The following is a 13,720-nucleotide window of genomic DNA, read 5'->3' on the forward strand; positions in this document are numbered from 1 at the left end:
TGCACCAAAAATCAATGAAGAAGGCCTGAGGCTCACTCTAGAACTTATTAACGAGGTCAGAGATGAGGCCAACGCCCGCAATACAGAACATCAATGAAGAGCCTCCCTCTATTACCATAGAAGGGTTAAGAAAGATTCTTTCAGCAAGGGACCTGGTCTTATGGTAGATTGAGGCATCGGGAGTCGGGGAGAGAGAAAAGCTAGCCTCTAACTTGGAAAGGCCTTATAAGGTCAGGAAGACATTAGGACGAGAATTATACAAGATAGAGACTCTGAATGGTGATGAAGTGCCTCGCACTTGGCACGCTTCAAACCTGAAGGTTTATTATGTTTAGGACATTCATAACATGTTCCTAGTACTTATTATTAAGTTTATTAATAAGGTCGACGAAACCATCTTATGTAAGGGTTGAACCCGTTTTTCAGAGATATTGTCTATTTATACAAGTTTATTTCTATCATTTTGTCTACCAATTTATTTAAGTACGAGCATCTAAAGAATGCAAGTCCCGAAGGACCAAATGCCAAAAATAAAAGACAAGTATGAAATAAAATCAAATGAAATGCATAAATAAAGATCCTGAAGGATCACAAGTTAAGTCCCGAAGGACCAATAATAGTTCAAATAAAAGAGTTTTGAAAATAAAGCCACATGCGACGTTCAAAGCCATGCAAGCCTATCACAATTACTCCTCAGAAGAGTCCTCCTCCTCGTCGTTTCCCACTCCCTGGGAATCCTTTTCCTCATCCAAACCTGACTTAGAGGAGGAGTCGTTGCTCCCTGGAACCGACTCCCTAATTTTTCCGTAGAGGGTCGCTTTAGGGCTGGGAGTTCCTGAAGGGGCCTTACCCTTGGAACCGGAACCCCCGTGGTTTGAACTAGATTGAGATTGCTAGCGTGAAGTCTTATGCACAGACCAGGAGGACTTCCCGGATGGGTCCATAACAAGCATCTCTTAGGGGCAAGTGAAGAGACTCGGATTAACCATGTCCGCATACAAGCTATGAAAGTCTTTAACGCCCCTTTGCCACCCTAAGGCCAAGTTCACGAGACACATCCGGTTGTCATGGCCATCCATCATCTGAGTAAACTCATAGGATCTATGATATACGTTCACAAGCTCCCTCCACTCCTGCTTCCTCTTCTTCATCTTCTTGGAGCATTTCTTCTCCAAGATAGCAACCTTGTCTTCCGTCTGGTGAGCCTTAGACTCCCACTCATCTGAGGAGATCTTCATCTTGTTCATAGAAGTCTGCAACGCTGCATAATAACTCATCATCTTGATGCTTTGAGTAGAGGATGCAGCAAAGTAGGCATTGGCCTTACAAGGAAAACACAAAGAGGAGTCATAAAAAGGCAAACTCAGATAAGGGTCAAGATATTAAGACCAAATAAGACTCACAAAGGCCAAGTACCTAACACATAGAGCCTCGGCCGACCAGCACGTTCTTGAAAGAATGACTTGGTCGACCAGGACCTCTTGCAAGGATGGTCTAGACCCCCCCTGAAGTATTCTCTGATGTTTTTGGAAATTTTGAAAGAAGGGCACTTGAACAAAAATTTATACAAGTTGAAATGTACATGGTACAAGGCATGAGCCCCCAGCACTCGGCTTCAAGAAACTTCTCTCCCGAAGAGATGAATAGAAGGTCGGGAGGAGTAACATAGTTCTTTGACCATTCAAGAGCTAGGGTCGGACTCCCAATCACCGAATCGTTGTTAGAGATACCATATGAAGGTTCAAAAGGAATCTTCATATTTTTATTAAATTCCTTGGCCCTCTTCTTGTCAGAGCCAGAAGCTTCAAGAAATGCAGGGACCTTGGGAATTCGGTTCACTTGCTTAGCTGCATCCCTTTCCATCCTCACCGTAACCACGTCCCTCTTGTCAGTCATGGCATCAAGAGCCTCAACAGCTAAAACAAAATGAAATAAAAACAAATAAAAGAACAAACTTAAGGAGATCATGGTCCTGAAGCTCGGTATCTGAAAGATGAAGGATATAGTGAGAGTTGTCAACAGGAATGCTGAAGTTGCGTCTCAAGCATACCCCCCAGTATCTCTCTTTCCATTCCGAGACTATAAATTTCTTATTCCAATGATGAATAGAGTCATTGAGAGAACTTGTATTCACCGTGTGAGGAACATGATGCCTATGTTGTAGAATGACCTAGCTAGACATGTTCAAAGGAGACGCCTTCAGCATAAAGATGCTTCAGAACATTGTGACACTCAGTGGGATGCCCAGGTCATTTCACATCACTACGAAGACGATGCTGAAAGCCCACCCATTGGGATAAAGCTAACATGGGTGGATCTTCAGCTCGACAAGGAGCCTCGGGATAAAAGGGTGCAATGGAAACCTTAACCTGGACTTTAGGGCTGCCTTGTACATGAATAATCTTTGGGGGCTGAGGTTGAAAGTCCTCTCGTTAGGCTTAGCCCTGCAAACCTCTATGCACTCGGGTCAAGGGTAACTCGACCGAATCTCCTCAACGTCCTCTTCGTCGAGCACACTCTTATGGTATAATGCATTGAAATGGACAGTGCTCGGATACTCATCAGCCCGATCGTCCAGCATACTCTCAGGCTGTTGAAACAACGATTAATGGAGAAGTGGGTTTGAGAGAGGGGTACGGGTTATCAAATTAAATTGGAATGATAGGCTCTGTTGGGTAACTTTTAATATTGCTTTTAAATGCCTCGGTTACATGTATTAACTTCTAGAAAGATTCACATCGTAGTGCTATTTCAGCACCAAAATTTAATTTTGGGGGTTAGAAATTAAAATATAGATAGCTCCATCTATTTACCACAGGTCCACGATCACTAACGTTGCTCTAACCACCGATTATAATGTTGAACACTTATAATTCATAACATGTCCGCCTCCAAGTCTCGCGGTTTGTGTAACATATATATGAGCAACTGTAAACAGTAATTGAGTTGTAGCTTTATTTTGAATGTGAATGACATGAATATTGAGTTTCAAACAGCAAAACCAGAGGGGTAGTCTTGTGGGTGTTTGTGTATAGTTTCTCCAAGTGACCTTTCCTGCTCCTTGAGGTTTGATGGCATGTCATGGTAAACATCAGTGAACAAATCTGTCAGCAGTGGTTTATCTAGTTGCTCTGCGACTTGGATTGCATTCATAAGCTGCAACACAACATTGTGAAAAAACACAACTCAGTTTCATCCGAGCAAAATGTTGCCTATTTAACTCAAAAAAATTAATACTACACCTGTTCTCTAACGCTTCTGCGGAGCTCGGATTCCTGTTCTTCATTCCACCATCCATTTCTCTCTACCCAATTTCTGTATCTGGATATAGGATTTCGAGCTGTTTTCCAATGTTGGATTTCTTTTATTGCCCGGTACTTGGTGGAATCGTCAGATGTAGAGTGGTGTCCTACCCGGTATGTGAGAGCCTAAGAGTGAAAGATGTAAGGACTAAGGACACATATATTACGTTAAGAGGACATATATCAGATTCATCTTAAAAAAGCTTTTAATTTCTCATATCGCACTTAATTTTTGATACAAATAATACAGCATCTCTTCTGCATTAGTAAAATAGTGAAAGAAATGAACTTATGAGAGAACCTCAATTAAAACGGGGCGCTGTTCCCTAACAGCCATTTCACGAGCTTCACGTACTGCATCATAAACAGCAAGGACATCATTTCCATCAACTCGTATACTTGGGATCCCATAAGCTTGACCTTTGGCAACAATTCCATCACCTACCAACAAATCTATATGATTATTTTATGAGCAAATGTAAATCTGTATAAAACATATGAACAAAGAGCTAAATTCAGTTGTCCTGGTAAATAATTAATTTGAACCAAACGTCATGATAGGCACAATTCAGCATCTAGTAAAGGAGAGCTTGCAAGGATGATTCACTTACTCCTGAACTGATCTGTGGTAGGGGTACTTATGGCCCAACCATTGTTCCGACAAAAAAAAATAACCGGAGCCTCCAAAACTGCTGCAAAATTTAAACCGGCATGGAAATCTCCCTGACAAATTACAATCACCGAAAATGTGACATTGGCGCACATGTAATATACTTCAAATAGCCTCTTTTCTCCTTTTTCCTTCTTGTTTGCAAGAACTATATATATTTATCTGATATTAATAAAAGAATTAATTTGAGATTGTTGTTACCTCACTGGTAGAGCCATCCCCAAAATAAGTAACAGCGCATGCATCCTTTTTTTCCATTTTAAGAGAATACGCAACCCCAACAGCTTGTGGAATTTGAGTACTATTGAAGAAAAAAAGAATCATGTAAGCAAATGCATGATCGCTTAACAGGACAGTCATACATACACAGGTTCTGTTCTTACGCTAAAGGCGATGAGACGGTGATGTAATTGAGCTTATTAGATCCATAATGAACAGGCATTTGCCTGCCTTTACCATAATCTGCTCTGTTTCCAAAGCATTGATTCGCAAATTCTTGTAGGCTGAAACCACGCCATAAGAGCACTCCATGTTCACGATACTGCATTTATAGCTTCCTTTGCATTACAACCAGTTACATAATTCTTGATTTATAGAAGTTCCAAAATCTTTTTATCCATTTTTCTCTTTTTGTATTGTAAAAAGATAAGTATCTTTTAAAGTATGCAGAGCATTTTAGATATTCATGATTGAACAAAAAGACAAAGGTCCATTGAAAGAATCTCATACTAACCTGAGGCAAGATAACATCATCGTTACTTAGTGCAGCAGCTGATGCTATGTTAATAGCTTCTTCTCCATTTGAAGTGAGATAAAATGAAATTCTTCCTTGCCTTTGAGCTTCATTAAAGATGGTGTCCAACATTTGAAGTGTAACCATATTACTATATAACTTCACCGCGAGTTCCTTGCTTATCTAATTGAATATTGTGTCAACAAAATATTCGTGAGCACTTCAATTTAGTAATTGTAATTCTCAAAAATCATGTTCGTAAATGTCTAAAAGATCTCAACACCATGGTTAAGAAAGTGATTCATAATTTATCACGATTTTTTCGTATTAAGTAGATTACTTGAGCTATCGGCGATACGAAAATTACCAATTCTGAATTGCTGGATAGTATTTGATGATCGCTATTGTCAAGAATTCGATAACAATGTATCCTGTCTTTGGAAGAACCAGCAATGAATTTCATGTCGGTAGTAAATGGAACTTGACCACCTGGAAAGTCCCAGTCCTGAGATACCAGGATTAACCAGAATAAATTAAATTATATACCTTTACAAGGAGAGATAACCGGTGCATGTGAATTTTTTTGAAGCAGCATGACATATTCTACTTATGACCAGTTATATTTACCAGTTACTTCATTTGACATTACAAGTTTGAACTCAAGGTGTACTGTGTATTTTGAAATTTCATGAACGCGGAGCCAACGAATTAAGTCCAACATGAAAAACAAAAGGTACCATACATCAAACAACAGGGCATACCAAAGAGCTATTGTTGTTGCAGTATAGCTCTCACTCCCACTATCGGAGAGCAAGGGTTAGGCTCCAAATCTTGTTGAAAACAAATATGTGTGTGAGTGTGTTCAATTAGCAACAAAGCACGCATACTACATTGCAGAAACAACAAACCTCAACGGTACAAAAGTCGAGTTTACTATATGCTTTTCGTGAGATATTGATGAACATACACTATCAAATAGAACAGCATCATGTCAACATCAGGGTGACATCACTGCAGTTAGTTAGTTATGCCAGCTCAGCTAGTTAGTAGTGATTTGTAGTTAGTATAAATATAGATTAGAGGTGTAGATCTAAAGATAAGAATTGAAAAATAATAAACTCTCTCTCTTCTCTTAATATGAGTTAGCTTCTTCAGTAAGACACCATTGTTGGTGACCTTCTTCTTCATTTCATAATACTGTATTCTTATAGTTTTGTGAGCTTTATACCTTGTGACATGGTATCAGAGCCAGATTACCAACACTGATTACTTCCGCTGATCTAATTCAACCTTCAAGCTATCAATCTCCGTTAATGGCGAGTTCATCTACTACTACACCTAATCGTTCGTACTTGAATGCAACTACAGGTCTTGACTCTAATTCACCATATTATCTTCACTCTTCTGATCATCCAGGTATGATCTTAATCACTGTTACTCTCAACGAACACAACTACAATCAGTGGTCTAGATCTATGCGTATTGCTTTATCATCAAAACTGAAGTTAGGTTTTGTCAATGGAACATGTGTTAAGCCTGCTTGTACTGATAATCTGTTTACTTACTAGACTCGTTGTAATGATATTGTAATTTCATGGCTGCTTAACACTGTTTCTCCTGAAATTAGACAGAGTGTTATGTACTTGAATGATGCTCATGAAATTTGGGAGGATTTGAGAATTAGGTTTGCTCAGACAAACATTCCGAAACTGTTCAATCTTCGAAGAGAAATTGCCTATCTAAATCAAGGAAATATGTCAGTCTCTTCATACTTCACTAAGTTTCGCTCCTTAAATGATGAATTAGATGCTCTAACTGATGTGCCTCGATGTGATTGTAAAAAGTGCACTTGCTCTGTTAATGAGAAACTGGATAAATTCTATAAGAGCACAAAATTATCTCAGTTCTTGATGGGATTAAGTGATCAGTATACTGCAATTAGAGGACATTTGTTGTTGATGAGTCCGGTTCCAAGTTTGAGTGCTGCTTATAGTATACTGATGCAAGAAGAAAGTCAAAGAGAATGTATCTCTGGTACTAGCAGTGTCGATTCATCTGAGTCAATAGCTTTGGCAGTGAAGCAAAATGATGTTGGGAGGTTTTCTCAATTTCAGTCTAATTCTGGAAACAAGAGTACTCGTATCTCTAAACTAAAGACTAATGCAGATAGTAATGTGATTTGTGAAATCTGTAGTATGACAGGTCACAATAAGGATAAATGTTTCTGTGTGCACGGATATCCTGAATGGCATAGACTCTATGGCAAGCCTAAGCCCAAACCAAAGGTTCAAAATAATAGGAACTCTGATGTTAAGAACTCTCGTGCTTACAATGTTATTTCAGATGCTGTTCATGAAGAGACTGATAAGAATAGTGAATCTGGAGCTTTCACTAATGCACAATGTCAGCAACTAATGAACATGATACAGACAAGTCTTAAGGATCTCTCCTCTGCTGCAAGTCATACTGCTTCAAATCAAAATGCAAATCTTGGACATCATCATCTAGCTGGTACTGCCCTTCATTTTGTCTGTCATACAAATTATAAACAGTTGTTAAATGATTCTATGTGGATTATAGATTCAGGGGCTACAGACCATATAACCCCTCATTTACATCTAATGACTGATATCCAAACTATAAATTCCACTCTTCATTTACCTAATGGTCAAACAACCACAGTCACACACATTGGCACTATTCAACTACATTCCAATATAACACTTACTGAAGTGCTTCATGTACCGAGCTTTAACTACAATCTGCTGTCTATTCCTAAACTCACAAATTCAAATTCTTGTGATATATCTTTTACTAAGGATGCTTGTTATATTCAGGACCATATCTTGAAGAAGACCATAGAGATTGGTGAACTTCAAGACGGTCTCTACCTCCTAAATCAGCCAGCTCAATCATCTACTTCAACTCACAAACTTGTGACAAATTGTTATTCTGCTTATTCAGTATTTTGTAATCAAGCTAAGACACATGTAGTTGATTCTTCATTATGGCATGCCCGTTTGGGTAACCCATCTATCTCTTCTATGAACTTGTTGCCTAAAGATATGTATCATAACAGCGTGTTGTTCAAAGATTGTGAAGTTTGCTCTCTGTCTAAACAAACTAGAATTCCATTTCCAAATAGTATCTCTGTTAGTACTGAAATGTTCAATGTTATTCATGTGGACGTCTGGGGGCCATACAAGTATAAAACTCATGGAAATTGTAGCTACTTCTTGACTATAGTTGAAGATAAATCTCGGGCTACATGGACTTATCTATTTGCAGAGAAAGGTCAAGTTGCAAAATTACTTACAGACTTTATAGCTTATGTGTCAAAACAATTCAAGTATGATGTCAAACACATTCGTACTGACAATGGAACTGAATTTCTTAGTTCAGTTTTCCAAAGTCATCTTTCATCTCTTGGTATTATCCATCAAAAGAGTTGTGCATACACTCCACAACAAAATGGTGTTGTGGAGCGCAAACACAGAACCCTTTTAAACACTGCTAGAGCTCTAAGAACTCAAGCAACTTTACCTATATCTTTCTGGGGGGATTGCATTCTCACTGCCACTTATTTGCTCAATAGAACACCTACTCAACTTTTAAAAGGGGTGTCTCCATATCAGATTTTATTTGACAAACCTCCATCATATGATCATTTGAAGGTATTTGGAACTTTGTGTTTTGCTACAAATAATAGTCCACATAAAGATAAATTTGTTGACAGATCTACTAAATGCATATTCATTGGCTACCCATTTGCTCAAAAGGCATACAAAGTAATGAATTTAGAAACAAGACAAGTTTTTGTTTCGAGAGATGTACACTTTTGTGAACAGGTCTACCCTTTTAAATCTATCATTGTTTCCCCTACTCCTCCTTATTTGTACCCAGAACAGACTACATATACAGATCCTCTTTCTGAGGATTTTAATTCTACAACTTCTAGCTCTCATCCTGTTGTAGAATCGCAATATAGAGATTCTCCGACTCAAACGTCATCATCAACTCAAGTAGCTCCTCCGGTTATCAGAGAAAGATCGGTTCGCCACAAACAAATGCCAGCAAAATTTCAAGATTATGTCGGAGTACCAAAAATTCTCAAGCCAACTACTAATGCAGTTCCACTTCAGATGTCAAATCTGTTTTCTTCTGACTATCATGCTTTTATGGCTAATATTACTCATGTTCCTGAACCAACTTCATACAAAACAGCTTGTCAACATTCAGTGTGGTGTGAAGCTATGGCTACTGAGCTGGCAGCTCTTGAAGCTAATGAGACTTGGAAAATAGTACCCTTACCTGCAGGAAAGAGAGTGGTAAGTTGTAAATGGTTGTATAAGGTGAAATTCCATCAAGATGGTACTGTGGAACGCTATAAAGCAAGGTTAGTTGCTCGTGGATTTACTCAAACAGAAGGCCTGGATTATTTTGATACTTTTGCCCCGGTGGCAAAAATGACTACAGTCAGAGTTTTATTATCTTTGGCAGCAGTTAGCAATTGGTCTGTTACACAGATGGACGTGACTAATGCTTTTCTCTATGGTGAGTTGCAAGAGGAGGTGTATATGGCTATTCCTCAAGGGTACACTATTCCTTCTCAGTTTGCTCATTATTCTGATAATGTTCCTCTTGTTTGTAGACTGGTTAAGTCAATTTATGGTCTAAAACAATCTCCCAGAGAATGGTTCATAAAATTTAAGTCTGTTTTACTGGAGTATGGCTTTCATCAAGCTCATTCAGATCACAGTTTGTTTGTACTAGCTCAGCCAACTAGTTTTCTGGCTATTTTGGTGTACGTGGATGATATTCTAGTCGTGGGAAACAATCCTACTACTGTTAGCAGAATTAAGTCACACTTAGCCAGTCATTTCAAGATTAAGGACTTAGGTCCCATTAAGTATTTCTTAGGGATTGAGGCTGCAAGATCAGACAAAGGTATCTACTTGAATCAGAGGAAATATACTTTTGACATTATCAAAGATGTTGGTTTTGAGCAAGCTCGTATTGCTACAGTTCCTATGGAACAGAATCACACTTTGTTAAGTGATAGTACTTCACCATTCCTGTATAATCCTGCTCCCTACAGACGTTTAGTTGGTCGATTGATATATTTAACAATCACTCGCCCAGATTTATCTTACTCGGTTCACGTGTTATCTCAATTTTTAGCATCACCACGGCAATGTCACATGGATGCTGCTCTAAAAGTTGTAAAGTATCTCAAACATACTATTGGCCAAGGGATTTTTTTGTCCTCTGATAGTTCTCTGAGTTTAACAGCCTATGCTGATGCCGATTGGGGAGGTTGTCCAAATACTCGACAATCACTAACTGGCTATTGCATTACGTTGGGTAATTCTTTGCTTTCTTGGAAGTCGAAAAAACAGCATACTGTGTCAAGATCTTCTGCTGAAGCAGAATATCGAGCTCTGGATGATGTCTGCTGTGAGATTACTTGGCTGTTATCTCTGTTTCATGAGCTAGGAGTTCAGAATCTGAAACCTGTGACACTATTCTGTGATAACCGTTCAGCTTTGCATATAGCAGCTAACCCCGTTTTTCATGAACGGACAAAACATATTGAAATAGATTGTCATCTAGTTCGGGAGAAGTTTCAAAAAGGAGTTATTCAGACAGCTTATCTTCCGTCTCAAGAGCAACCTGCAGATTTACTCACTAAAGCCATTCCTTCATATGCAATGGAATTTTTACTGTCCAAGCTTGGAGTGCTCAATCTTTTCTCACGTCCAAGCTTGAGGGGGGATGATGAACATACACTATCAAATAGAACAGCATCATGTCAACATCAGGGTGACAACTGCAGTTAGTTAGTTATGCCAGCTCAGCTAGTTAGTAGTGATTTGTAGTTAGTATAAATATAGATTAGAGGTGTAGATCTAAAGATAAGAATTGAAAAATAATAAACTCTCTCTTTTCTCTTAATATGAGTTAGCTTCTTCAGTAAGACACCATTGTTGGTGACCTTCTTCTTCATTTCATAATACTGTATTCTTATAGTTTTGTGAGCTTTATACCTTGTGACAGATATGTAACAATGCCCGAAAACTATTCAGTAATGCAGCCAGTCAGTTTTATCTTCAAAACTACTTATGTGGCCACTTAAAGGTAAATATTGAAGTAGAGACCGGCTCACCATTAATATCCAAAAATGTATTTGGGAGAGAAGTTGGACAATATCTTCCTATATACTTTCTGTGCTTAAAATAAAACTGGGAAACATGACTGAAAGTGATATTCTATAACTAGTGAAGCATAACCATTAACCAAGTGGAAGGGGCCTATGCTTGTATCCGTGACTCTGGGTGAGCCATAACTTACCAAAAAAGGAAAAAAAAAAGATTATATCATCTGTCAACTTCTTTTCTAAATTTGACTTGGGGAATACACGTTAAAGTATGAAGGACCCAAGGAGGAGACATAATGTCTACACTATGCAGAATAACATAGGTGATAATAATTAACCCATTCACGGTCATACTACTTGAATCGATTAATTTTACAGTGTGCTTGCCAACAACCAACTAGACATAACATTAAGATGCATTCCTATACTATTGCCAACAAATTCAGCTATTACTAAATTAAGAAACAATTTTTACATTTGGTTATTGGTTACCATTCAATTCATATCATTTTGCCAACTCCCACCTGTTTCATCAGTCAACTTATTTTGTCTCTGCGTTTTACAATTTTTCGTATCTAGAGTTCAACTGCTAACGCAATCAGAACCAGGCAGGGTCGATGGACTAAGACTAACACATGCTGAAGCTCGACCTACCTATGATAATCACTGAATTTTTCATTTTAAGCCTGCAGTTATTCTTGAATAATCAATAAAAATAATACAGGATATTCTATCCCCGACTGTTTCAAAATTCAAGTTGTGCCACATCCGTGAGTGCCTTAAAAGATTAAAAAAAAATGTAAACGAGAAGCAACGAGGTACCTGATCATTAACAGAGTAATCTTGATCTTCCTGTTGTAAAGCTTTAGAATGTTGAGAAGCTCGAAAACGAAGAGAGTGGCCAAGAAATGATGAATGCAAAGGATACTCATTCCTACTAAATGTACTAGTTATATAAGGATTGCAGTGATATAATGAACCGCAAAAAATTCTCCTGTTGAGGATATCAGGCAAACCAGGCCTTGTCAAAGCGCTTCTAGATTTCTGTAACCAGATTGCCATACTTGTATTTAAGTATGTGTATGCATATATGTGAGAAAGGTGATACTGTGAACCGGTGCTAAGGCTAATGAAAAAAGACTGTGTGGGAAATATCCTAAATAAACATCTCTCTGAATCTGTGATGCATTCCTCCCTCTGTTCCTGTATATATAATACCGTTAAAACCTCTGTAAAAATATAACTACAATTTTGAATTTTTAACCAAAAATTCAATATTACCCTTATATTATATAAAAATAAATATAAATTATATATTAAATTAGATTAAATATATTTTTTAGTGATGCAGTTTTTCGGTTTTGTTAAATTATAAAATATTAATAAATTTTGGTCAATTTGATTGAACCAAATTCAAATTTGACAACTAAAAATAGACAAAGGAGTATATTTTTCTCGATCCGAGCCGGTAGAAATTAATATTTTCACTAATATTTTTTTTTTAAAAAAAAACTTTAAGTGCCCAATACAAAGTGATATTTATCAAATTAAAACGTCCATTACTTTTAAAATTTGAATTATTGTTTAATTTTTCACTAAACTCAAAATGAATCCCGACCATAATTTTATGGAGCATGTGTTAATTGTAATACAACAAATAATCGTTTTTAGCACATAAATTGGGACTTCCTTACATAATATTAGATGACAAATGTTTATATTAATTATCCTCAAGTTCTAATCAATCAATAATTTTAAATAACTTTTTATTATATATGGATAATTTTGGAAGACTCACAAATTAAGTAATTGAAAGTTCGAGATTCACTCTAAATTCGACAATTTTTCAGAGTCAAATTGAAGTAATTCAAGAACCGTTTACTTCATATATACCCCTATATTTAACTATAAAATAAAAATGAAAAATAGTTTATAAGTTAGTATTATTAAAGCTGAAATATCGAAAATATAATCATACTAATTTTCTCGTAATGACTTCACTTATCTGTTTTTAAATCCACGTTGCAAAATGTGCTTTGGGGGTGTCAAAAGGAAAAAGTGCACTAAAATACAATCAGATAACAAAAATAAAAGAAAAGAGCTCCAAAGTCCACATCTGTGGAAGGGGATCTCTAGAGAAACTGCAACAATAACTTTAAACTGCTTCTATAGTCAATTTTTGTCAAATCTGAAGCTCAAATGAACCCAATAAGTTCCTTGTCCCTCCGTCCTCAAATATTTAGAGCATTTTCACTAGTCTCCTTGACACATTTTCAAAATAATATTAAAAAAATAACTCTTAATAAATTATTACATAGATTAATGTGTCAAACTCCGACAATTTTCTTTATTAACTCTTTATTTATATTTTATTAATAAATTAATTCCACTTTTAGCAAAGGTTGTGTAATAATCGGTAGACATTCAAATATTATTAATAAAATATAAGTTAAGAACTACTAGTTACTTTTAAACGAGAGTAGTGAGAAATGACTCTTAGAATTTTAAAAAGTTTTTAAGAGCCATTGGAGTTTCATTTTGAGTCATACTCCTTATTTTTAGATTTATGAACATGTTTAAAGAGACTATTGAATATGCTCTTAGGAGCTCCATTTAGAGCAATTTTAATAGATTCTAAAATTTCTCTCTATATATATTAAAATTAATATACTTTTAACTATTTAAGTGAGAAAAATTTACTCTTTCTCCAATAATTCTATTCAACTCATTATTTATTTATATTTTTATTCTTTCAATTGAATGAAAATGATACATGACAAAATTCAAGTGTATTAAATGAGGAGAGGTTAGGAGCTCGTTATTAGTGAAGTTTTTAGAATGACTTGGGAGATTGTTGG

The 13,720-nt window shown here is 36.7% G+C and overlaps 1 protein-coding gene across 1 annotated transcript; it reads right to left on the reverse strand.

Annotated features, from left to right (window-relative positions):
- Positions 1 to 2,851: 2,851 nt before the first annotated feature.
- On the reverse strand, positions 2,852 to 12,039 carry LOC141712657 (2-oxoisovalerate dehydrogenase subunit alpha 1, mitochondrial-like). The gene is made up of 9 exons (XM_074515669.1): positions 11,685 to 12,039; positions 5,073 to 5,210; positions 4,706 to 4,888; positions 4,356 to 4,513; positions 4,174 to 4,273; positions 3,914 to 4,025; positions 3,604 to 3,743; positions 3,243 to 3,428; positions 2,852 to 3,156 (listed from the first exon to the last, which is right to left on the reverse strand). Exons 1-9 carry the CDS (start codon positions 11,922 to 11,924, stop codon positions 2,989 to 2,991), a joined length of 1,425 nt encoding a protein of 474 aa, XP_074371770.1. The 5' UTR covers positions 11,925 to 12,039; the 3' UTR covers positions 2,852 to 2,988.
- Between the last annotated feature and the right edge of the window lie 1,681 nt (positions 12,040 to 13,720).

The sequence above is a fragment of the Apium graveolens genome, chromosome 3, assembly GCF_009905375.1.
Source record: "Apium graveolens cultivar Ventura chromosome 3, ASM990537v1, whole genome shotgun sequence".
NCBI lineage: Eukaryota > Viridiplantae > Streptophyta > Magnoliopsida > Apiales > Apiaceae > Apium > Apium graveolens.